This window comes from Camarhynchus parvulus, chromosome 12 (genome assembly GCF_901933205.1).
Source record: "Camarhynchus parvulus chromosome 12, STF_HiC, whole genome shotgun sequence".
Taxonomy (NCBI): Eukaryota; Metazoa; Chordata; class Aves; order Passeriformes; family Thraupidae; genus Camarhynchus; species Camarhynchus parvulus.
Genome location: NC_044582.1, coordinates 3273850 through 3296000, shown reverse-complemented (window position 1 = coordinate 3296000; position 22151 = coordinate 3273850). Strand labels below are relative to the sequence as shown.

Sequence of the window (22151 nt, the reverse complement as noted above, 5' to 3'; positions counted from 1 at the left end):
ATCACTTCAGCCACGGCAATCATCTCCCATAGAGTGTGAAGAGGAAGGTTTGAATTCTCCTGTTCCATTCCCCTTACTCACACACCTGGATACAGATGCTTCCATTGCTGTGCTCTGGGCCAGCCAACACGGACAGGCACCACCTCCCTGGGTTTTGGGTGATTGCTGCCCCAGGTAGCTATCTGCTGCCCCAGCTGTGCCTCTCAGGTTTCAGCACCCTCTGGTGATGGTGCCTTGGACAGAGGATGAAACCAGGGCTGAGCTCTCAAGGAGTACAAAGGCAGCAGAAAAGCCCCAGTGTTTTGGTTTTCTCCATCCCATCTCTGTTTGCCATTTCCCAGTGTGGCTGCACAGAGCAGGACAGCTCTGTAAGAGGGGTGCAACATGCAGTCCTCAGTTCAGAGCGCTGCCAAGGGTGTGGGGGCTCACTGCTCCCTTCCCCTGCCACTGCCTGTGATCTCTGCCTGGTCTCTGCCATCCCCTCTGCTCAGTAGAGGGTCTCCACACTGCCTGCCTTGGTTCTTTTGTCTTGATTGACCTCAGTGGCTCCCCTGCAACATTTGGCTGCCTTTTAGAGATCACTGACATATCAAACCTCAGGTTTAGTGCATGGATTTGCAAAATCACACAGAAGAATTTTGCTTTATGGATATTTTTCCCTGGGCTTCCTCCTGTTCCACCTTCTGCTTCTCCTGCTCAGTCAGGTCCACCTTAAGGACACGATGCTGTTCACACATCATTCCACTATTTTGCATTTATTTCTCCTTTCCAGTGCTCAGGGAAGTGACTACAAAGCCCTTGAACATCAGAGACTTGCCAGTTCCCTCGAGCACAGTGTCTCTGGTTTGTGATGGTGCAGCCTGAGGCATGAAGGATGCTGTTGGCACACAGGGGACACTGCCTCTTGGTGATGACACTGCCTGCCTGGAATTCACAAACCCAAAGCACAACAGGCTTTTCAGGGAAAGAATAGAGTCTGGAAGCTTTCTGTCTCTTCAGGATTCCCTGCAGGCTAGGAAGGATGTGACTGATACCCCACTACCATCTTCCCAGTGCTCTCTGGAGTTTGATAAACTGAGGGACAACCCTTCCCCTTCCCCTTCCCCTTCCCCTTCCCCATTCTGACCTGACAAGTGACCTGACCTGGGACACATGTTCAACGGAGAGACAGGCAGGGAAGGATTTCTCATCCTGGCATGCAGGGAAGGGTTTTATCACCTCCCTCTTCCCTTCAGGAAGAAGTGTCTAGTTGTGGCAGCAAATTCATGATGTTTGCCCTTTCCACAGAGCAAGGTTCTGAGGGCAAGCAAAGTCCACCTCTGCTCACAGCCCAGAAAGGCCACTGATCAGTGACCTTGTGCCCAGGTTCTGACACTGTCACACTTGAGGCTGTAAGAATGGTGCAGCAGCCACAGGAGGCAGGTTATAATTAGATATATTTGTGTACATCTTTGAGTCCTTGAGAGAAGAAGCTGAAAGACTGGCTGCAGGGCTGAGCTGCTCGGCCAGATGGGACTCTGCAAAGCCAGACACTATTGTGTGCTCCAAACATGAAAACAAGCAGCATGTGCAGCACAGACAGAGGAGCCCCATCTCCTACAGCAGCCTACAGCAAACAGTGACCAGGCAAGACACCTGCAAACGACACTGGGAGACAGCAAGGGCAGGGCTGCAGAGTGTCTGAATAAGTCTGTTTGCAGGACTCAGTACAAGCAGACACAGACACATAAATGATCAGGTCAGCTGTGGCTTTGTCCAGCCACAACACTTCCCTAGTGATGCCTCTCTGAATGATTGGCTATTGTGAAGACAAGATTTGTTTAATCTCAAAATCAGCATCACCCAAGAGCCTGGAGAAGACTTGTCTCACCTTTGTGGCACATGTCTGGGCAGCCAGAGAGCTCTGCTCACATTCTGATGCCTTCCTAGGAGGGCTCCAGTGTGAAGGAGCTCCAGTGAGCTCCCTTCCAGCCATCACTGTGTGCTGCAGCACTTTGATGTGTCACCACATCAGCACAGCTCTGTCACATGCAGCATCCACAACTTCCACCAGCTGCTGTCCTGTCACACAGTGCCAGCCCCATCCCAAGGAGGAAGGTGCACATGTGCTGTCAGTACAGCATCTCACAGCCACCTCTCACAAGGGTTTTCCATCACAGCCACCTCTCACAAGGGTTTTCCACCACCACAGGAAGGGGCTTTGCACCCAGCAGTAGCAACACTGGGAATGTGGCTCTTTGGTTTCTGCCTGCTCCACACTCATCAGCTTCACCTCACTTTAGTCTCCACACCCCATGTTGCTCCTGCAACACCTCCCATGCCCCACTGCAGCACCCAGAGCAGTGCCACACACAGAGACCTGTGCTTTGGAAGGCAAAAGCCACTCACCCCTGAACATCAGTGTCCACCAGCAGCCGGACCAGGATCCCTGTCACAGCCACAAGGATTGGGTAATGGTCCACGCTCTCCAGCCCTGTGGAAGCAAAAGGGAAAGGTCAGAGCTTCTGCCACCATGTGACAGGCAGAGCAGGCAGGTCTGAGGTCTGATCCCACCCAGCTCTGCACTAACCTTCAGCCCAAGCCACCCCTCCCTCCCCAAGGACACACTCCCACAGAGGGCACTCACCTGGCAGACGGAGGTTGACCACTCTGTCAAACAAGTTCCTTTCAGCTGTCACACGGTTCAGCACCTGGTTCAGGAGCTGTGGAGGGAAAAGCAGAGAGGGTTTGTATTTTCTGGATGGGCCTTCCTGTGAGCAGCATCTGAAGAGCTTTGGGGCATCATGTCCCTATAGTCTGGACTCAGTGCCTGAGAGCTGGTGGATGCACAGAGGGAGGCTCACAGCACACACCTAGCTTGGCCCTGGCATGGAGGGAGTGGTACCACATCACAGTGGTTGTACCAAATCAAAACCTCCCAGAGAAGAGTCAGTTTGAGGCCAAGACACCTGAATGTCAGCACCTCCCACCTAAATCTGAATTCCCACCTGAAGAAGCCAAGCTACTTCTGCAGAGAAAAGCTCCTGGCAAGCAGAAGCTACAGTCCCCAGGACAGCCAGAACCTGTGAAGAGTGAGCTGGCAGCCGTGGGCAGAAGCAGGGTCAGCAGGGTGAAGCAGAGTCCAGGTTCTGCCCTGCCTGCAGCTGGCAGCAGGATGGACCCACCAGCTCTGAAGCACAGGGTGAGTGCAGAGAGCACTCTGCAGGGATGGAATCAGCTGTGACCACACCTCATTAGCCACCATCAGCTCCCACCCAAACCCCCAGCGGGACCAGTAGGGACTGCTCCAGGCTTGACACAACTGCTGCAAGCTGAGCTCCATCTCTCAAATGCAAAATCCCTCTTCCTGCTGTCCCAATGCACAACAGCAGCACACTGCACCCCTCTGTGGGCCTGGTCAGTGCTGGGGCATGGCTTCATAACAGCAACAGGTAGCAAGGAGGAAGCTGCAGCACCCCACTCTCTGCTGCACATTCCCCAGCTTGCCAAAGCACCTGCTAAGGGCCCCTCACCTTCCTCCTCCCTCAGCTGAGCACTTCCCTCATGATTATGGTACCAGACCCCGCTACCTCTCACTCTGTTTCATTTGCTCAGAGCCCTGAGCCCAAAGTATGAACCTCTGTGGTACTGCCAAGGTACATCTGACTGCTCTGCACCAACCCAGCATGTACAAGGGCAGGCTGCCCTCAGGGCTTTCCAGGATTGCTCATGCTTTAGAAAATAAATTAATTTACTGGAGCCTAAGGGGTGCTGTGAGTTGGAATGGGGCTGTCCCAATCACTGTGGCAGGGAAGTGGAGACATTTAGTACCAAATTCTAAGACTGAGAGATAAAGGACCAAGATGCCTGCAAAACACTGGAGTGTGTGCCCTGTGAAACCAGCTACACTCTCCACAGCTCCTCACCCAGAAATATCACACCTTCTCTCCACATTTCATGGCACTGCTTGTCACAGGCATTCAGCACTTACTGGCCCCTTATAAGGAAGATTTAAGCAGCTGTCACCCTCCCTCCCAGCAGAGGTAGAAATCAGCTGTGACCAGAGCAGTTGCAAAGGAGGGGAACAGTTGATATGCAGAGATTTTAGGGAGCACACCCATTCTGCAGCACCTCTAAGTACTACAGCACTTGCAGCAGGAGCCCCTGGTTCATCACACATCCACAGAGAGGGCAGAGGGGTCCCCATGCCCCTCCAGATGCTGCTTCTTCACACAAGAGGGTACCTGGGCGAGCCTCCGGAGCAGCAGCTCCGAGGAGGGGCGGTTCCAGTCGAGGAAGATCTCTGGGGCCAGTGTGACAGTCATTTCCAGCACCCTGAGCAGGCTCACCGACAGGTCAAAGCAGGTGGCACACACCTTCAGCTGCCGGCTGTCCACAAAGTTCCTCTCCAGGCGCTCTGCTGCCTGCTGGATCTGCCAAGCAATGGAGACAGCTTCAAAAGGAGCCCCTTCCCAAAGGAGGGCTGCCACCCCAGCCCAGTGAGTTGTGCCCTGAGCCCCTGTGTGCAGGACACGGCACCCACGGAGCGCTGCACCCCACAGCCCTGGGGCACACCCACCTCCTGGATCATGCCAATGAACTCGGAGAAGGCCCAGTTCAGCTGGTTCAGGACGCTGTTGAGGAAGCTGGGGGCCAGGTCACGGTCACTGCGGAGCAGGTCTGCCATGTGCCGCTGCAGCAAGGTGGAGGGACACGGCTCTGAAACCACACAGAGACAGCTTCAGGGGCCTGCTCACAGGGCAGCCACGAGTAAGGGGCAAGGGCAGGCTGAGAGACCAGTCCTGGGCTTGGGAAATGTTGGCTTGTGCCTTACTAATCCCGACTCCCTGCTGGGCTGATTCGCCCCCGAGCAGGCAGCACGGGCTGGATAGCTCAGTTCTTCACAGGGACAGAGTGTCCGAGTACCCAGGCTGCTCTCAGCAGTTGGCTATCTTAGCAAGCACAATGGATATCAGCTCTTTAGTGATTATCAGCTCTCTCAGGATTCCAGCTCTTTGCTTGCTAAGGTGCCCAGGCTAGTGAGGAAGCAGACACTGCGAGAGAGGAGAAGAAAAACGTCCTGGGGTTCCACAGTGATGGTTTTATTGAGGGGTCTGTGAAAGGTTCCAGCGATGGCTCTTCTAACCAGAATGGGCTAAAACAGCCCCTTTTATAGGGCATAAGGGGATCCAAACTTGTCCAATGGTAGGGGTTAAGGGAAAGTGACCTGTGGGGTTACAGAGATAAGCTGGGGTCCAAAAGGCAGAAGAGAGGGCCTTCTTTTGCTCTTTCATCATGACTTAGCAATTCCTATCGTTAAGCCTTGGCCCTCCATGGGGCCCCAGCCAGCTCGGGGCCTGCTACACCTTACAGTAAGCAGAGATGGCAGGACATTGGGAGCTGGCACAAGGACTGTTCTGAGCACTGATCGTGCCTGTTGGGCCTCCCAGCACTTCTTTCCAATGCCAGCCTGAATTAGCCAGGGAAGAGCCCTCTGTGCTTGCTGCTGCCCACATGCACAGGAGCACTGCCCTGCAGCTCAGCATCCCTCTTGCTCAGCTCTGCAGAGGCCCATGGTCAGCTCAGCATTAATTGCTCCTGATACCAGCGTGGCAGCAGCTGCCTGGAGCCAGCACAGCCTCACATGGCTGTGCCTGTCTGCCTGTGTGTGGGGAGGAAGGCATTCAGTAAATCCCACTCCTGAGAGGATTCTGTATGGAGCTGAGGCTCGTTCTGCCCTTAGCAGGGCCAGGCAGAGCTGCCCACACTCCCCAGCCAGGTTCAGCCCAAGAACAGACACATCCCATTGCTTTTGTGGCATCTCATTTCTGGACTTCCTCACTTTCAGGACCACAGAGGAGGTCAGGCCCAGCAGCTGGGAAGCACAGTCAGAGCTGTGTGGGACACCAGCCCCACGGATGGGCAGGGAAAAGAAGGGGGCACAAATGGGACAGATGCTGCTCACCAGCAGAAGAACCCACTGTCAGCAAGAGGCTCACAGAACATTCAATATGACAAGGGAAGGGTAGTGCAGTTCAGCCCAAAACTCAGGGCTTGGAAAGAGAAACAAGCAGATTTACCAGCTATGGGGGAAAACCCCAATCTAACAACATTTTCCTCTACTAGAAGCTATTAGAAAGAGCAGGTGGAAACCCTGGCAGCACCAGGACTGCCATGCCCAGAGGAACAAGCTGTGCTGTGACTGCAGAAGCTCTCTGGGGTTGCAGCCTTCTTGAAGGGCCAGCGTGGCAAAGCAAACACAGGACAACTTCCATCACATCCATAGGGATCAAGAATCAAGGCATAACTACAGGCAGATTGCCAGCTGGGATTAGCAAAGCCAGGGAGGGATGACAGGAGGCTGTCATCTGAAATGGAAACAGGACAAATTATTCTGTGAATACCCACTAGCAAATGCAATGAACTTCTGTTATTATGGAGGACACTCACTGAATCTCACAGTGCATAATAACCCCAAGCAGGCCAGTGGCCCAGCTTTGATCCTGCCTAAAAGCTCATTTTTGGGAGGGATTTCATCACGACAAATGTCTTTGATGTCCTGCTCCCACCCACATGTACTTTCCCAGCCTTTGGCTGCACGTGGCTCAGGAACTGGCCAAGCCAGACATCCTTTTTACATATTTATTGCTCCTCTGGGGATTTCTTGCCCAGAGACCCCTGAAACTGTGTAAGCCTTTAGCATTAAACATGTCCCAGAGTAACATTCCACACTTCAGCTGTGTGTAGCAGGAGGAATTCAGATTGGAGCTTGGCTCCTACTCGCTTTATTTGTTAATATTTATTCTCTGTAACCCCTTCCTTCTGGTGGTAGAGACAGCAAGATGCTCCTCTCCAGTCACCTCCTCCAGCTAGCTGTGATTCCACACCTTCATGACAGTCCTTTAAACAGGATCAGCCCCAGCCAGTGCAGTTTCTCCCACTGAAACTGTCCCATCTTTGTCCCTTTTGCCACACCTCCCTGAAGCCCAACATCTCTCCCAGGTTTTCCTTGGAGAGGTGCAATCAGAAGCACACACAGCATCCAAACCACAAGCACATGGCAGATTTGCACAAAGGCATAATGTGGTTTTGGTTTTGTTCTGGTTTGCTTTCCTCACAATTCCTGTTGTGTAATTTGTCCTTGGATTGAACATCAAGCTGCTCTTCTCTAAAAGATTACAATAGGTTGTCAGTTCAAGGATAACCCCCAGGAACTGTCCTGAGGCACAAGAGGAGAAGCCCAGGAGTCAATGCTGGGGCAAACCTTGACTTCTCTGTCAGTGATGGGTGAAGGGGCACAGCACACTCTTCCTCCACCACTCTACACTTGGTGATGCTGAATTCTATCCATGTTTTCTCTCCCAGTCATTCAGAATTGAAAAGTCCTCCTGCAGGGTTAAGTTTTTACGGACTTCTTTTCCCCAGCCTTCCTTCAGCATGTAAAAACTGCTTTTGGTTAAAATTGCCAACGTGTTAGTCCCTTTCCAACCTTCAAGTACCAAAGCAGTTCTAGGCACAGATCACCACTCCTCATGGAAGAACTCTGCATGTTGTCCTGCTGGTCTGCTGCCAAAGCCTCTTTTACTAACACTGCAAGTCAGGACAGATCCCAGGATGAGCTGCCCAGCCAAGGTCTACCTCATTTGAAGGCAGCTTTGGTTTTTTGAAGGATGGTCCCACGCTTGTAATAACTTGCTTTATCCTGATTTTTAGTCAATGACTATTTCCTCACAGTCTTTTTGCAATGAGTGGTGTGATTCTGCAATTCTGGGTCCTTAAAATACTTTTCCTGGCAGACTGTGCCAGACTACAAGAGCATTGACAACTGGTGCCTTTTGTCAAACCTCTCCACAGGTAAATAGGTTTATTGAAGGTTTTAAACCTAACACCAGGAAACAATTATTGCCTTGGCTTTTGTTGATCCCAAGAGGATTCTGAATCTAAAGATGCTAAGATCACTGCTACTCTTTGAAAGCAATGTAAGGAACAAGCCCTGGAATACAGCACAAACAGCTTCATTCCTTGCATAAGTTCCCAGAAGAGGTAATTATTACTGGTATGCAAAACCCAGTCCTGGTGCTGTGCCCATCTTTATTTGCAATATGTTCATCTTTGCTGGGACATTCCCACCCACCTGAGTTACCACTGCCCTCCTGGGCAATGCCACATCCCTAATGTGCCACTGCAGGCAGGGATGGCATTTCCCAGGGAGCCTGTGGATACTCACTGATGGGGAAACTATCTTGATCCTGGCACTAGGAAATCATCAATGCTTCAAAATTTGTACCTCCCTCATACAAAAGCCACTCAATCATGGCTTAGCCTTTGTTATGGCAGATAAACATCAGTCATTGGAACAGAAATTGGCAGTTTTTCAAGGCCAGAAATTTTGACCTCAATACATTTAACATGGGCAACAGAGCGTGGAACCAAGGGGTTGGAGATACATCTGATGTTTCCACAACAGAAACTTCCCTGCAAAAATATAAACAGAATAGAGGAAAAGAAAATCTAGGTAGGGGAAACAGTGAATTAAAACACAGAGTTCTTTAAGAAGATTATAAGGAAGCCAGAAACCCCAGTGCTCCAGCAAGCACCTGGGTTAAAAGGGTCACTGAGAGCATGATGAAGCAAAGATATAAGTTAAAACATAGGAGGTAAAGTGAACATAATCAAACATAGGAAATGGTAGGCAAAAGCAAGGAGAAAAGGGGCAATAGATGGAGAAGACATAAAAAACATCCTTGACTGACTATGGTAATGCAAAGTTTTTTCAACTATAGGAAAAAAATACAGCAGAATTATTTAACAGAAGTAGTAATGGCAGAAAGTATAACAGTAGCAGAAGCCCATTATTAGAGAGAGTTAAAAATTAATAAAGCAGGAGAAGTGGAAGCCTTCAATAAGTGCTCCTACTAGATAATGCTAAAGAAGCGGTCACATACTTTCATTACAGGAAGGTAATTATGTACTTTTATAGTTTGCTAATGACCCAGCAAGATTTCTAACAGGGCTAATTGGGAGACCTCTTGGTCAGCAGCCCAAGGGGGTCTCTGGACACAGCAGCATTTACAGCAAAGCTTGAGCACAGAAGGAGAAAGCCCCAAATGGACCAGGTTCAGAAGCAAAGCAGCTCCACCCAACAGCAATGTGAGATTTTGAAAGGCTCCAGCTGTATCTGTGAGCCCATGTCAGAGATGCATTGAGAGAGGAGCAAAGGGGAGGCTGCAGGGCAAGGCAAAGCAAAGCAGGCAGCACCTGGGGGATGAGACATCCTTGAGGTTGGGTGTGAGGCACCAGGATGGCCCAGGGCTCCTAGGATCCTGTGTGCCTCCAAAGCAAAGCCCTGGCAAACCAGCTAATATGAGTTTTGGCTCCATGAGCAGCACATCAGGGAAGGTTCCCTCCTGCATGGCACCAAAACCTCTGGGGCTGCTAAAAACATGGCAAGGGTGAACACCCCACAGGGCTCAGAGAAAAGCAAAACCTCTTCCTGAATAAGAAAGAGAGGCCATGTATTTCTTGCCACTGAAAAGGACCAAGAAATGAGTTTACCCCGGTACACAAGTGCTTCTGAAGAATAAAATGTTGTAAAGCAGAGAAAGGCAGGGCAGCAGCAGTGGAAGGCAGAAAGTGAGGTTAGGTAGGGGAAGTGGCTTCAAACTGAGAGAGAGCAGGTTTAGATTAGATATCAGGGAAAAAAATCTTTATTGTGAGGGTGATGAAAGCCTGGCAGAGGTTGCCCCAAGAAGTTATGGACACCCCATCCCTGGAAGTGTTTAGAGCCAGGATGGGCATGGCTTGGAGCAACCTGGTCTAGTGGAAAAGTGTCCCTGCTCACGGCAGGGGCTTGGAACGAGAATGAGCTGTGAGGTTCCTTCCAATCCAAACCATTCTATGACTCTCATCAGGAACCACAAGCTATGGATTTATTTCTGAGGGTGAACAATCACCATCAGAAGGGCTTGGACAGTTCAACTACTACCAGCTGATGCTTTTGGTGTTGTCAGATCGAGGTGGGATCTCCTCCTGAAAGTCCTCTTCAGCTTAGGCAATTTGCTGGACTTGGGAAGGGGACATGAGTGAACTCTCTGGCCTGTGTTGCACAACATCTCAGCTCGATGATCTCATGGTCCCACCTACCCTCCCTCCACCTGAGGGCTGTGTGGGCAGAAGGCCTGGGGCAGAGCAGCCCTGTGACACAACCTGAAGCCACCCTGCAGCTCTTGCTTTTCCAAGCCAGGCTGGGCCCAGCACGGAGCCACCACTGCTGCTCCTGCTGTGTGTGCCAGGGCAGCACCTGGCCCTGCCAACTCGGCATGGTGAAACCAAAACAAGTCCCTGCAGCAGCACCTGTGTGTGCCAGGACAGCACCTGGCCCTGCCAGCACGTCCTGGTGAAACCAAAACAAGTCCCTGCAGCACCAGCAAGCACAACTGCCCCTGTCTGCTCTCAGGAGCCAAATTGAGGTAGAGCTCTGCTTGCATGAGAGCTGTTCAGTGCCAGTGAAGCTGAGAAATAACTCTAGGAACAAGCAGGCACACAGATGGCCTTTCTGAGCCTCAGCCCCCTTGGGCTAAGCCAGGCAGCATCCACTGCTCACCCCCAGTGAGCACGGGCAAGAGGCAGCAGAGGAGACCAGGAACTCTGTGCTCTGGGTGCTTCATGGATGTTGTGAGGCAGCCAGGCAAACCTCCCCCACCTGTGCAGCCTTCCAAAGAAGCACCCCAAAAGCAGGACAAGGCTGGAGCACCAGAGAAGAGGCATTTGCCCACACTCCCTCCAGCCTGGCCTGCAGCAGCAGACCCAGACCAACAGGGATTTCCTCAGCTCAGCAGTTTGTCCCACTGACTCTGCCAGCGCTCAAATTGCAACAAGGTGAAGACTGATGGGTGTGAAGGGGAGGGGGGGTCACCTCCTCCTCCTTCCCTGGGCAGCATCTCAAGGACACCTCTGAGTCCCCTGTCCCTCCTCAATTAAATCAGCATTCATTATTGATTTGGTTGAGCCTTAGAATAGCTCTCCCAAGAGTAAGTCCCCAGTAGGCAGCAGGGCCACTCTGGGCTCAGGCTCAGACTCTGTGGAGCCACAGGATGTGTGGAGCAAGGCCTCAAGAGCTGAGCAGCTCTGCTGCTGCCCCAGACCTCCCCAGGATGGGCTGAGCTTGGTTCCCACCCACAGGACTGGTGACAGCCACTCAGTGCCTGGGTTGTGCAGTAGGAGAGTGAGGCACAGCCATGAGATCCCTCCTGCACGTGTGCCAGGGCTTCTCCATCCCACCTAAGGATGAGAGGAACCCCCCCAGCAGGGCTCTGACCCCAGAGGTAACCCTGGTAAAACAGCTGCAAGAGCAGGTCCATGATGCAGCCTCAGAGACTGACACGTGGGCACAGCCCCCTGGCTTCTCCCAGGGATGGAACTGAGGAAAACAACCCCTTGTGAAGCTCTCTGCCTACAAAGAAGGGTCTCTCTAGGCAGAAGAGGGGAAGCAGGGAGCTCTCTAAAGCTACTCCACCAGACAAGAGAAGGTCACAGAACAAACTTACTCTGGAAACTAGCAACAGAGAGATCCCCTGGGCACCATGGGCAGGAGAGAGAAAAGAGAACAAGAGTTCTGTTAGAACAGACAGGCAGCTCCCTGGACAGGGCTCAGCATACACCTCCATGTGCCACCTGTCCTTCTGTCCCCCATTCCTGAGCAGCTCTCCATGAACAAAGTCTGGCACAAAGCCTTTTCCACAGCAGAGGGGCATCAGGAATGTATCCACACAAGCCCAGAACCTGGGAGGGTAAAGATGGGGACACGTTCTTCAGCTTAAGAAAAGCAACTTCTCCCCATACCTTCCTCAGCCACAACAGAGCTGAGAAACCCCTCAAACTGCAGTGCCCAAGGCAGGACAGGCCCTGCCAGGCTCTGAGAGATGCCAGAATAAAAACACTCCCTGACTGCAAACTCACACAGTGCCTGTCTCCTTGGGCACCCCCTCCCTCTCACAGGGCACTGCTGCTTGGCAAACACGACAGCTCTTCCCCACAGCAGCTCTTCACTGGGCACATGGCAGAGCTTGCTCTCAGGCTAAAACTCTGCTAAGGATGCAGTCCTGGGCCTCTCACCTCTCCTTTGGAGGGCAGAACCCCTATTTATGATGGGTGTAACTCATCATTTGGCATGCCCAAATCACCAGTAGAGAGGCTGGGGATGGCCAGGCTGTAAAAATCAGGCCTGGATATTTGGCCAGGAATACCCTCCTTTGGCAACTATCCCAACAGCTGGCCTGGCCCACAGGGAAAGCTGCTAAGGAAGAGGCTGGTGCTCCCTCAGCACCCATGACAGCCCTGAGTGCCAATCCCTGTCCCACTCACTCTGCAGGCTGGGGAGGCTGGCATCCTCAGGCTTGGTTTTCAGCAGGTGTGGGAGCCGTGTGTATCTGTACCCAAAGCCACAGCCCTGGCAAAAGAGGTAAGGAAAGATCTTAGAGGCTGAAAAACGTTTCTGAAAAACAGTTTTGCTGCTACTGGGAAGTGGAATGTTCAGTGTCCCAGCAGCCCCAGGTGCTGAGAGGGGCAGGGATGCAGGATGCTCACCCGCCACAGCCTGACGAGGATCCAGTTGGTCTGTGCCCAGGGTCGCTGCTCATAGGGAGCCAGGAGGTTCTTCATCATGGAGATCCTCCTGCCAGACAGGGACACAGGTCAGCCCACAGGGTTTGGGAACAGGAGACTGAGCAGCACACACAGTAGGACCCGTGAAGCTGGGGCAGAGCAAAGCCACTGGCAGAAGGGTGACAGAAGGCTCCCAAATCAACTCCACCACCCTGCTGGTAACTTGTGGACCCTCAGTGGTGCTTGGCAGCCCTCCTGCTCGCTCACCCAGCCCTGCCACCACCCCAGCCCTGCCCCAGCTCCCCAGAACAGGCAGGGCAGCACTTACTGCTCTTCTGGGATCCTCTCCACAGCGCGCAGCGAGTGGGGGTAGCAGACGTAGCTGGCCAACGCCTGCATCAGGGAGTCCCGGATGTCTGGGGAGGAATGACAAGGGACTAGGCCAGGCACCCAGGGACACACAGCACACCAGGGAGCACCTGAATGCCACTGGCTGGGAGGCACTGGCCCTCGTGTAGAGGCACATTGTCCCTGCTGACACAGAGAGCATACTTAGGCTCAGGCAGCTAAGAAGGAAGCCCAGACTGGATATGCAGGCAGCTGGGACATGAGGCCTGCTCTCAAAAGGGTGTCCTAGGTCATGTGTCTACCCTGACACAAGCAGGGTAAGGACAGTACCCAGCCTCATTTTGAATGTAGAGGCATAGGCACTGAACAGATTCAGCAGACAAATCCTAGCAGAAGCCTGGTGAGCCACTGGCAGCGGCACTGGCCAGACCTGTGACATTATCACCCCAAAAGCACAGGAATGCAGCCTCACCTGTGCCCACAATCCTCGAGTCAGCAAAATGCTTGGCCAGGATGGCAGCGAGGCGCATAAGGGTCTCTTCATAGCCTGCAAGAGAAGGAGGGAGCAGGGTCATGGCAGCAGCCTGAGGGGAGCCCTGTGGTCCCACTGCTCTGTGGACATGGCACAGGCCATGGAATGAATTTCTGCTACAGCTACCTGCAGCTTAGCTGTGTGTCCAGTTGTCAAAACAGAGAGCTGGGAAGACACATTCACTTCCAGAAGAGCAGAGACTGAAACAGTTATTCAGGGAAAGATAAAACCATGCAACAGAGTTGGATGGCAAGGGAGAAGTGTCATGTGCAGAAGAGGCTGAGCAACACAAAAAGCACCCTAGGTCTTTGCAGAAAAGCCACGTCCAGCCTGCATGCACTGTAGAAATTGCTACTGCTCAAGTCTGCTCTTGCCCAAACAAGAGCACTTAGCTATGTCCTGTTGGTGGGAACAGAAGCTTTTCTTACCTTCATGGGCTCTGGAAAGCACAGAACTATTTGCTAAGAGCTCAGAAAGATCATTTAGCCAGGAAAGCACAGAATGTGCACAGACAGAATCCACCTAAACACAGACTCTTGGCATCAAGTGGATGATCATCTCCATAGGAACATCTTCAAATCCCAGGGGAATTCAAAAGCAGTCCCAATTTCTGCACTCATGGAACATCCTCTCCCACCCAGAAACCAGGAGGCTGTGGTAGAAATTACTGAGGCTATCACATCTTACAGCACCTCAGCCCATTCCTGATACCTCCTTGGAAACACAATCCATAGTTGCCAGTGATTTTCACTACAGTCAGCCCTGTGACAGCTTCAGACAAGGCATGGGCTCCCTACCTGAGCACAGTGACCACAGCTCACCACCTGCCCCACAGCTCAAACAACACACTGGGGCAGCACATCACAACCAGGAACAGACACAGAAAGGAAGATGCCTAATTACCACTCCACCATAAGGATGTGGCTTGCTTTAGATTTTATCAGGCCAGAATCAGGAATCTGTCCCCATCCCCTCACCTGGAAGTTCCTCCATGCTGTTGACAGGGCTGAAGTAGTTCTTGAGTGCACTGTAGCTGTTCATAGCCACGCTGAGGTAGAATTCTGGCATGAAAGCAAAAAGCGAGCCCGTCCTGTCGCCGTGCTCGATGGTGCGGATGCACACGCGCAGCAGCCAGTAGATGTCCTGCATCTTCTCCTGCCCAGGAAGAACACAACTCCCAGTCAGCTGACAGCTTCTCTTGGGAGAAACAATCACCAGCATCACACTCAGAAACATCCCCATATTGGAAATCTTGCTCAGATCTTCTTCAGTAACCACAGCTGTGCTGTTTGGTCTTTCCATAAAGCCACAGAAGTGGCAGCTGGAAGAAAGAACCAGAGATCTCTACACCAAGCTCCAGCACAGAGCATGGCTCTCACCAGTGTGATGGCTTTGTCTCACCAAGCCTCGAGACCCTCCAAGCACTACTCCTTACCAGGGCATGTGCAACCACACAGGCCTGGCAAACAAGCATGTGACTTTTGATTCCAAGGACACTGCTGAAGGAAAGCAGGCACTAGCACTTTCCAGAAATCTGCTAGAAATAAAGCTGGTCCATTGTGGGGCTTAAATGGGAACAGGCTGAAAAGCTCACACCAGCTCAGATCTTTGCAATAGGCAGCCACAGCCCTTCAGGTTCTGTGCCAGCCATTCAACCAGATTTACTGTCCTGAGGGACATCAGCCTCTTGTCTCTCTAAACAAAAATCAGAGGGTCCTAAATTAAAAACAGGAAATTTAAGGTCATCTACAGAACTTTAAGCCATAAAAATGGGCGCCACCAAAGCCATAAAAAGAGGAAATATTATTTCATATCCTGCAATGCCAAGAAATAGCACAAGCAATAGCTACTTGCATAAAAATAGATGGAGAAGGGTTACACTTCTAATTTAAGAGAAAATTAAAATCAGAGGTGGAGATAAGGCATTTCATTTGCTTAATGTCTTTTCTAAAGTATGTTGTTACCATCTTTGGGAGATTTTCATGGGTTTATTCTGTAAATTAGGCTGAACTAGTACAAATCAACTAAACTGACTAACACACACCTTTTTCTCAACACTGAACCACATCTCAGCCAAAGTGTTACTTTCAAGATAAAAAACAGCCGTGCAGAACAACATTAAGGTTGAAAAAGCTGCATTTGGCTGTAAGATTTGGTAACCTCAAACATTATCTTAGGTATGGCCAAGCTAGAAGAAAGCCTACACCAAGAAGATACAAAGATGTGATTAGCCAGTGAGATAAAACAATACAGTGTTGTAATAAAATAAGCTGTAATAAAATAAGCTGTAATTCCCACTGGGATGTTTTGAAGGCAGAACTATGTGCTTTAAAAGTACAACCGTTTTTAAGCAGTAGCACTCCCTTTGTCTAACTTTGAATCCCCCAGAATAAACCAGTGGCTGATTCCCTCGAGGAAGGAGCAGCCTCTGCCATGCTCTGACATCTCAGCACAGAGCAGGACTTCACCCCTAGACAGAACCAGGCTCCCTCTCTCCAACAGCAGCAGCTGTGATCATAGAGATGAGATCCTCCAGGGCACACAATTCCCAGAGAAGCAGGAGCTGCTGGATGGATGCCCCCATTGGGAAAGAGCAGGGACTTGAGCTGACTGTGAGATGGAGCCCTGAAGGCACAGGTTCCTCAGAGCAGCCACATTCTGCAAGCTCACCTGGGGCACATTCCTGCTCTCCCTGTGGCCATGCAGGCCAGGACAGCAGCACAAACCACAGACAGGGAAGGCTGTAACCTTCAGTCCCAGATGCTGCTGATTCATCAGGAAAGGTGACACTGCAGTCCTGGTTTAGTATGACAAAGGATCATCTAGAGACATGAACAGTGTTTCTGTGTGGGCCAGCACAGTGATACCTGCAGTGCACCCTGGTGATGCCCCTCAGCCTTTCCAGAGCAGTCTGGAAAGAAAGGATTATTTTCTGGCAGCCATAGGCTATACTAATGCAGCTGGAGAGCTTTTGCCTTGCAATCCTGCTCAGAAGGGAAGGAGGGGATGAGCAAAGAGCTCATGAGTCAGGATCAGCCACTGCACTTCTGCCAGATGTGTTCATAAGAACTCTTCTTCCCCTCCCTGTTTACGTCCTGGGACACACAAAAGCCACAAAGAGAGATAGGGCAAGGCAATGGAAGTCAGGAAAAAATCAGCAGAACTGCTTGTGGGAAAACAGACCAGAGCTTTTATCCTGGAAAATGGTGAACTTGGGGGAAAAGGGATAATCTCTGCAAATAGCCACTGCATTAGTAAATGTGGAATACACACTCTGCATGGGAACCAAGTGAAGAAGGGGAGAACACCTGAACAAGAACCCCCTTGACTTGGATCCCACAGATTCCAGGAAGAGCTGCAGTAGCGGGATCCCCTGTGACACAGCACAGGTCAGAGAAACGATTCACAGTACCCTCTACCCTCTGACATGTCTTGAGAGCTGAATCTCCCTTTGATCTGCACCCTTTTGTCTGCAGTGCCCTAAGGGAAAGCCTACAGCACCATGCACAGCTCAGATCAGACTGGGCTGATCACTATGGGACACTGGGGGACAGGAGAGGGGCTAAGCCTAGAAAGGAGTCTCTGATACATAACAAGGGAAAAAGCAGCCCCAGAGATCACTGACATTGCTTCAACACCAGGAAAATGACACCTGTGACATGTGAGCCAAGCAGCAGAGAGGCAGAGGCTCACTGGTCTCCTTCCAGCTGCTCATGTTATGCTCCTGCCCACCTTTGAATAAATGGTGACATTTATCCAAGCGAGGCGCCGGCTCAGGTGGTTGAGCTTCTCAGAGAAGACCTTTTGGCTCTTCAGCAGTTCCTCATGGATGTCTCTCCTCTGAAAAGAGTGCAGAAATGTGAGGGCAGATGTCACTGCCGTTTATAGCATTCTTTTTCTGAACAAACAATGCAAATGTACCACCTTGGGGCTAGCAGGGGAGTACTGGCAGGGGGGAAAGGGGTCAGCAGCCATTCTGTGGAGGGAGTGGAAATCAGTGCTATAAAAAGCACTTACCAGTCTCAGCTGAAGCCCACAAGGCCTGATGTAGATGCTGGTACAGTTGGGCAGCAGGCCTTCACCCTGACAGACACTGAGGCTCTGCCAGAGAAGGAAGCTGGGAATCTGGTAAGAGCTGGGAATCCAGAGACACTTACCCTCTTTGGGCAGCGGCTGATTTTTTCCTCTGTGTCTTTCAGTGCCATGGCATATTCATTCACATCATCTGACACACCAACCATCTGAAAAGCAGCAGATTTCAGCAGTAAATAAGGGTTTTTTCCCCCTAAACATACAAGCATGCAACCAGAACCCCAGTGGAGGTTGGCAGAAGGACAGGGCACACACAGTCACTAAATAAGCAGGAAACAGAGTCAATGCAGAAGCATGGACATTGAGGAAATGGATTCCTGCACAGCATGTACCACGTACCTTCCCAAGCTGCTGGTGGACACTGAGGTTGTACATCATCACTATCCCATCCAGGACTTCCAGGAGGGAGTTCTCAGTGATGGGCTGGTCTGGCTCTTCCGGGGGTCTGCCCAGCAAGAGACCATCGTTTCCATGGGTACCTTCAACTGCAACGCATTCCCAAGACAAGAAAGGAGTTCTTAGCAAGGCATTTTGGCACCTCAGCTTCTGCCTGCTCCTCTCTGAAGCTAAAGCCCTGCTGTGCCTCTGTAACATGGAGATTCTTTCCTGCCCATGGGATTCACTAGATACCACTAAATACCACACTACCACATCATTCTCATCTTGCTGCCTCCATCAGACTGACCTGTCAGATCTGTTCAGACTGACCCAAGTCATGCAAATTCCACTTCCTCAAGCCCTGTACATGCTTCAGAGGCCTGCCTGGTCCACCCAAACAGCAACAGTGCTGCTGCTGCACACATCATCATCTGGTGTGTCTTCACAGTGTGGCTACAGCTGCCTCTGAACTGCCTTCCTGCAAAGTCTCACTGCATTTGGAGGAAGCAAGGCAGCATCTTCTTACACACAGAGGGTGAAAACATCACCAGTGTCATGCTCAGGATGGCAAAGGGTGTCAGCACACCCTAGGAACAGGCAGGAGCAATGCTGGCAGTAAGGAGATTGGTTCCTCTGGGGAGCTGGAAGATGCCATTCTGGCAGGGCAGGGCCCAGCTGTGCCAGCAGTACTCACTGTCCTCCCGTGTGCGCTGCTCCGCGCGCAGCGTCAGCACTTTGATCTTCTCCAGGGCTCCCAGGGGGCGCCGCGGGTTCATCAGGCTCACGGCTGCCGTGCTCAGGAACCGGTTGGCCCGGCCCAGGGTGGGGGAGCTGAGCCAGGCAGGCCTGGCAAGAGCTCCACCGATGGCCAGGGCGGCAGAGGGGCGCTGGGACTGGAAGGAAATGAAGGGAGAAACAGTTCCAGCTGTGTTTGGCTGCCTGCTGCTCCTCCCTTGACCCTGCAAGGACGTTGGTAGAGATGCACAGTGGCCACTGGAAGATGAGCAGGCAGGGTAGCAAATGGGTAAGTGCTTCCTCCAAGGGCACATGTCAGGAACAAACAGCAGACCTGCTCTGTCCACAGTTGTCTTGCACCTTTCCAAATGCAAGCACCAAGAGCTGCCATGGAGGGGAGGCAGCACATTCAGATCAGTGGTAGTGAGAGAGAAGGGCACAGGAAATTTTGCTGCTCAAACTTGGTGCAGGCAGGACCTCACTGATCTCCAGTGACTCTCATCCAAGTGCAGATGTTTATCTGGTTGCCCATGGACTGGCAACAGTCCTGGCCCAACCCTGCCTTGCTGTAAAGTCAAGTCTTTCCAGCCAGAGGCCCAACTTGCTGCCCCAGCACCAGGACCCCCACAGGTGAATAACCCAACTCACCTGTGCTGCTGATGTTGCTGATTCTTCATCTTCATCAAGATCATCCATAGTCACTGCCTGCAGCTCTGCAGGGTCAATAAGGATGTTGGCCTTTGCAGCCAGGTCATCTGCACAGAGCACACCAAAGCAGTGATGAATGCAGGAGTCACTCTTCACTTACCATGAGGAAGACTCATCCTTTTTCCTGCTTCTCAGCAGTAGAGAAGCAGCCAGAAAAGTTGGATGCTCAATCAGAACAAGGTCACTTGTCCCAACCTTCCTTACAAGGAACAGATCTGCCCTTACAAAAAGAGCAGAGACCAAGCAGCAGCAGGTGCTGCCCTCCCAGGACCCATTTCTGCTCCTGGTCCTACCAGCTACAAATAGGATAACTGAGGAACCAGGAGACAACCACCAGGGCCAAACTGGACAAGTGCAGGAATGGTAACTCTCTGCCTGAGACCATATTTTAAGCCTCCAGCTCTTCAATGCTGTCCCATGATGTGTCCCTAAGTCACCAGGACGAGACTCACACCCAGAGGAAGCCTATGCTGATGGCTATGCTGTACAAAGCCTGAAGAACGTGCTCTTTAGCCCACAGCTCTGTCTTTACAGCTGGCCAGGATACCTTGGTAAGAAACCAGAGGAGATAACGTGGCTCTCCAACTAAGTAATCTAATCTTGAACAGCCAGGGATCAACATGAGACAGAGAAAACGGTCCTCATCTTGCAAACACACTGGGGAAGGAGAAGAGACATCTGTGCCAAAGACAAGCACCTTTGGCTCAAAAGTGAGACAAACCAAGTCCAAGGGAATGCCAAAGGGTTTCTAACCCTGCACAAGGCAGGCTTTGGGAGCCTAGTGCCAGAGGAGCGTGCTGCACACAAACACAGCTGCAGTACGTACACAGGGCTGCTCCTCCCTGCACAGTACTAGAGGATATTCCCAGACTATTCCCTTCCTCCAACTGCCACATGCCCAATTCAGGGATACAAGCAGTAAACTGTTAACTTAAAGGACACTCCACCTAAGAGGTGTGGTGTCTTCTTCAAACTAATTCGAATCTCATTAAAATTCAAGTTTCCTCTCCCTGAATTTAATCAAAATTCATTACCCACAGCTCCCTCCCTGGAATGTCTTGCATGAATTCCACCCAAGACCTGGATTCAGGTACTGGCAATGAGAGCACTTACCTTTCAGAGTCTTCTTAAGATGAGACAAAAGACCTCCAAGTCGCTGAAGGTCAAAATAATCCACCTTCCCATTATAGAAGAGTTGAGGAGGGACATAGGCCTCTAAAACAGAGAAGGAGATTTGGTTTTTTCCATGCACAGGATGCACAAAGTCATGTAAGGGCTCCTAAAGCAGACCCCAGGACCCACAGCTAAGACTAACATTTAGGGACAACTTTTGTTGTAATAAAAGCACAAGCCATTAAGGCAGAGGTGATTTCCACAATGGAGCAAGCATTAGATCCATGAAGAAAGAGGAGCAACCAATGGCCATCAACAAGAGTGCCAGCACTTCCTCCCTCCAGCCACAGTCACGGGGTAAACTGGATCATCAGATACCTTGGCAGCTCTCCACCTGGCTACTCCAGCTCTGCCACTTAGTCCCACTGGGATAGGAAGGCACTTACTGAGTCTAGAGAAAAGGTCAGCCTGAAGTAAGGAAAGGGAATACCAGTGGGGTCTAAGGGTGGGAAAGCAACCAGCACTGATCTAGTTTCCCCTTATTTCCAGAGTTTGGGAACTCCAAAATCAGAAAAATATCTTCCCCAAAACTCTGACTAATGGATCACTGAGCTGCCCTTCCACAGCCCCACAGTCAATAGTGGACTCTGCTCCAGGGCAGATGAGGGAATAGCAAACAGTCCAGGTGTCCTTCTGCAAGTCTCACATCTGGATGTTGACTGCAACAGATCTGCACACAGGAACTCCCCAAGGTGACAGAAGGCTCAGGCACTCAATAGAGACATAACATTTCCAACATCCTGGAAAGCACTGCCAAGAGGCAAACCTTGTCCTAACCACAGGAAAGCTGCAAAGCCTCTCCCCCAGGCCTCACCTTCACTGCTCAAGGCAGCTGGGGTCTTTGCTTTGTGCCCATCCCAGAAGTAGCGCAGGGCAGCGATGAGCCGGTGCAGGAAGCACACCATGTACTCTGGTGGGCACAGCACAGCCAGGTTCTAGGGCAAGAATGAGAGTCCAGCATCAGGGCAGGTGTAAAAGGGCATCTCAGGCCAAAGGGCTACATGGAGTAGGCAGAAACTTTTGTGTTCTCAGCCTTGGTAGCATCTCTAGCTTACAGCTCTGGCAGAGAGCCCAGACCGGATGGTGGGCAGCAGTTTTCACCTCCAGGAAGTCCTGGGACACCTCTGTCACTGGTCTGACAGAGGATGAGGGATAACACACACTCCATAATGAAAGACAGGGATGAACACAAGGATGCAGGTGAAGAAAGGGTTTCCTACACAATGGATGCCTGCCTCCCAAAGCCTCAGGCCAGCAGCCTAACCAGGGCCAGAGGAGCAATCCTCACCCAGGAGTGAGGAGGACGCCAAACCCAGCAGCCCCACTGTGGCAGAGCACTCCACAGCCACAATCCCTGAGGGGCTGTAGGAGATTATTCAGGTCCCACCTAAGACTTCCCAAGGACACTTTCCTATAAATCACTGCACAGGACTTAATCTAACTTGCCGGGTTTCTAGCCTCAGATCTCCCCCTCCTCATTCCCTGTCATATCTAGACCTCAGTGGATCAATTACTGGAAACAGCCTGGCCAGAAGGGCAGAGCTCCCTGCCTGAAGGTGCAGAAAGCCCCCAGGGTCAGACTTGCAGGAAGGCTGGCCCTCTG

The 22151-nt window shown here is 51.5% G+C and overlaps 1 protein-coding gene across 3 annotated transcripts in view; it reads right to left on the bottom strand.

Moving 5' to 3' along the window:
• Positions 1 to 22151, bottom strand: part of RNF123 (ring finger protein 123) — a 48068-nt gene that overhangs the window by 10097 nt on the left and 15820 nt on the right. For all 3 annotated transcript variants that reach the window (XM_030956728.1, XM_030956729.1, XM_030956730.1), the window contains exons 20-35: positions 21363 to 21483; positions 20489 to 20590; positions 19316 to 19422; positions 18627 to 18825; positions 17894 to 18039; positions 17620 to 17703; positions 17195 to 17302; positions 14440 to 14617; positions 13403 to 13477; positions 12911 to 12998; positions 12565 to 12652; positions 12343 to 12427; positions 4559 to 4698; positions 4224 to 4412; positions 2627 to 2702; positions 2389 to 2473 (exon numbers count right to left, since the gene is read on the bottom strand). In XM_030956728.1, the coding sequence (XP_030812588.1) occupies positions 2389 to 2473; positions 2627 to 2702; positions 4224 to 4412; positions 4559 to 4698; positions 12343 to 12427; positions 12565 to 12652; positions 12911 to 12998; positions 13403 to 13477; positions 14440 to 14617; positions 17195 to 17302; positions 17620 to 17703; positions 17894 to 18039; positions 18627 to 18825; positions 19316 to 19422; positions 20489 to 20590; positions 21363 to 21483 (1871 nt within the window). The remainder of the gene's footprint in view (positions 1 to 2388; positions 2474 to 2626; positions 2703 to 4223; positions 4413 to 4558; positions 4699 to 12342; positions 12428 to 12564; positions 12653 to 12910; positions 12999 to 13402; positions 13478 to 14439; positions 14618 to 17194; positions 17303 to 17619; positions 17704 to 17893; positions 18040 to 18626; positions 18826 to 19315; positions 19423 to 20488; positions 20591 to 21362; positions 21484 to 22151) is intronic.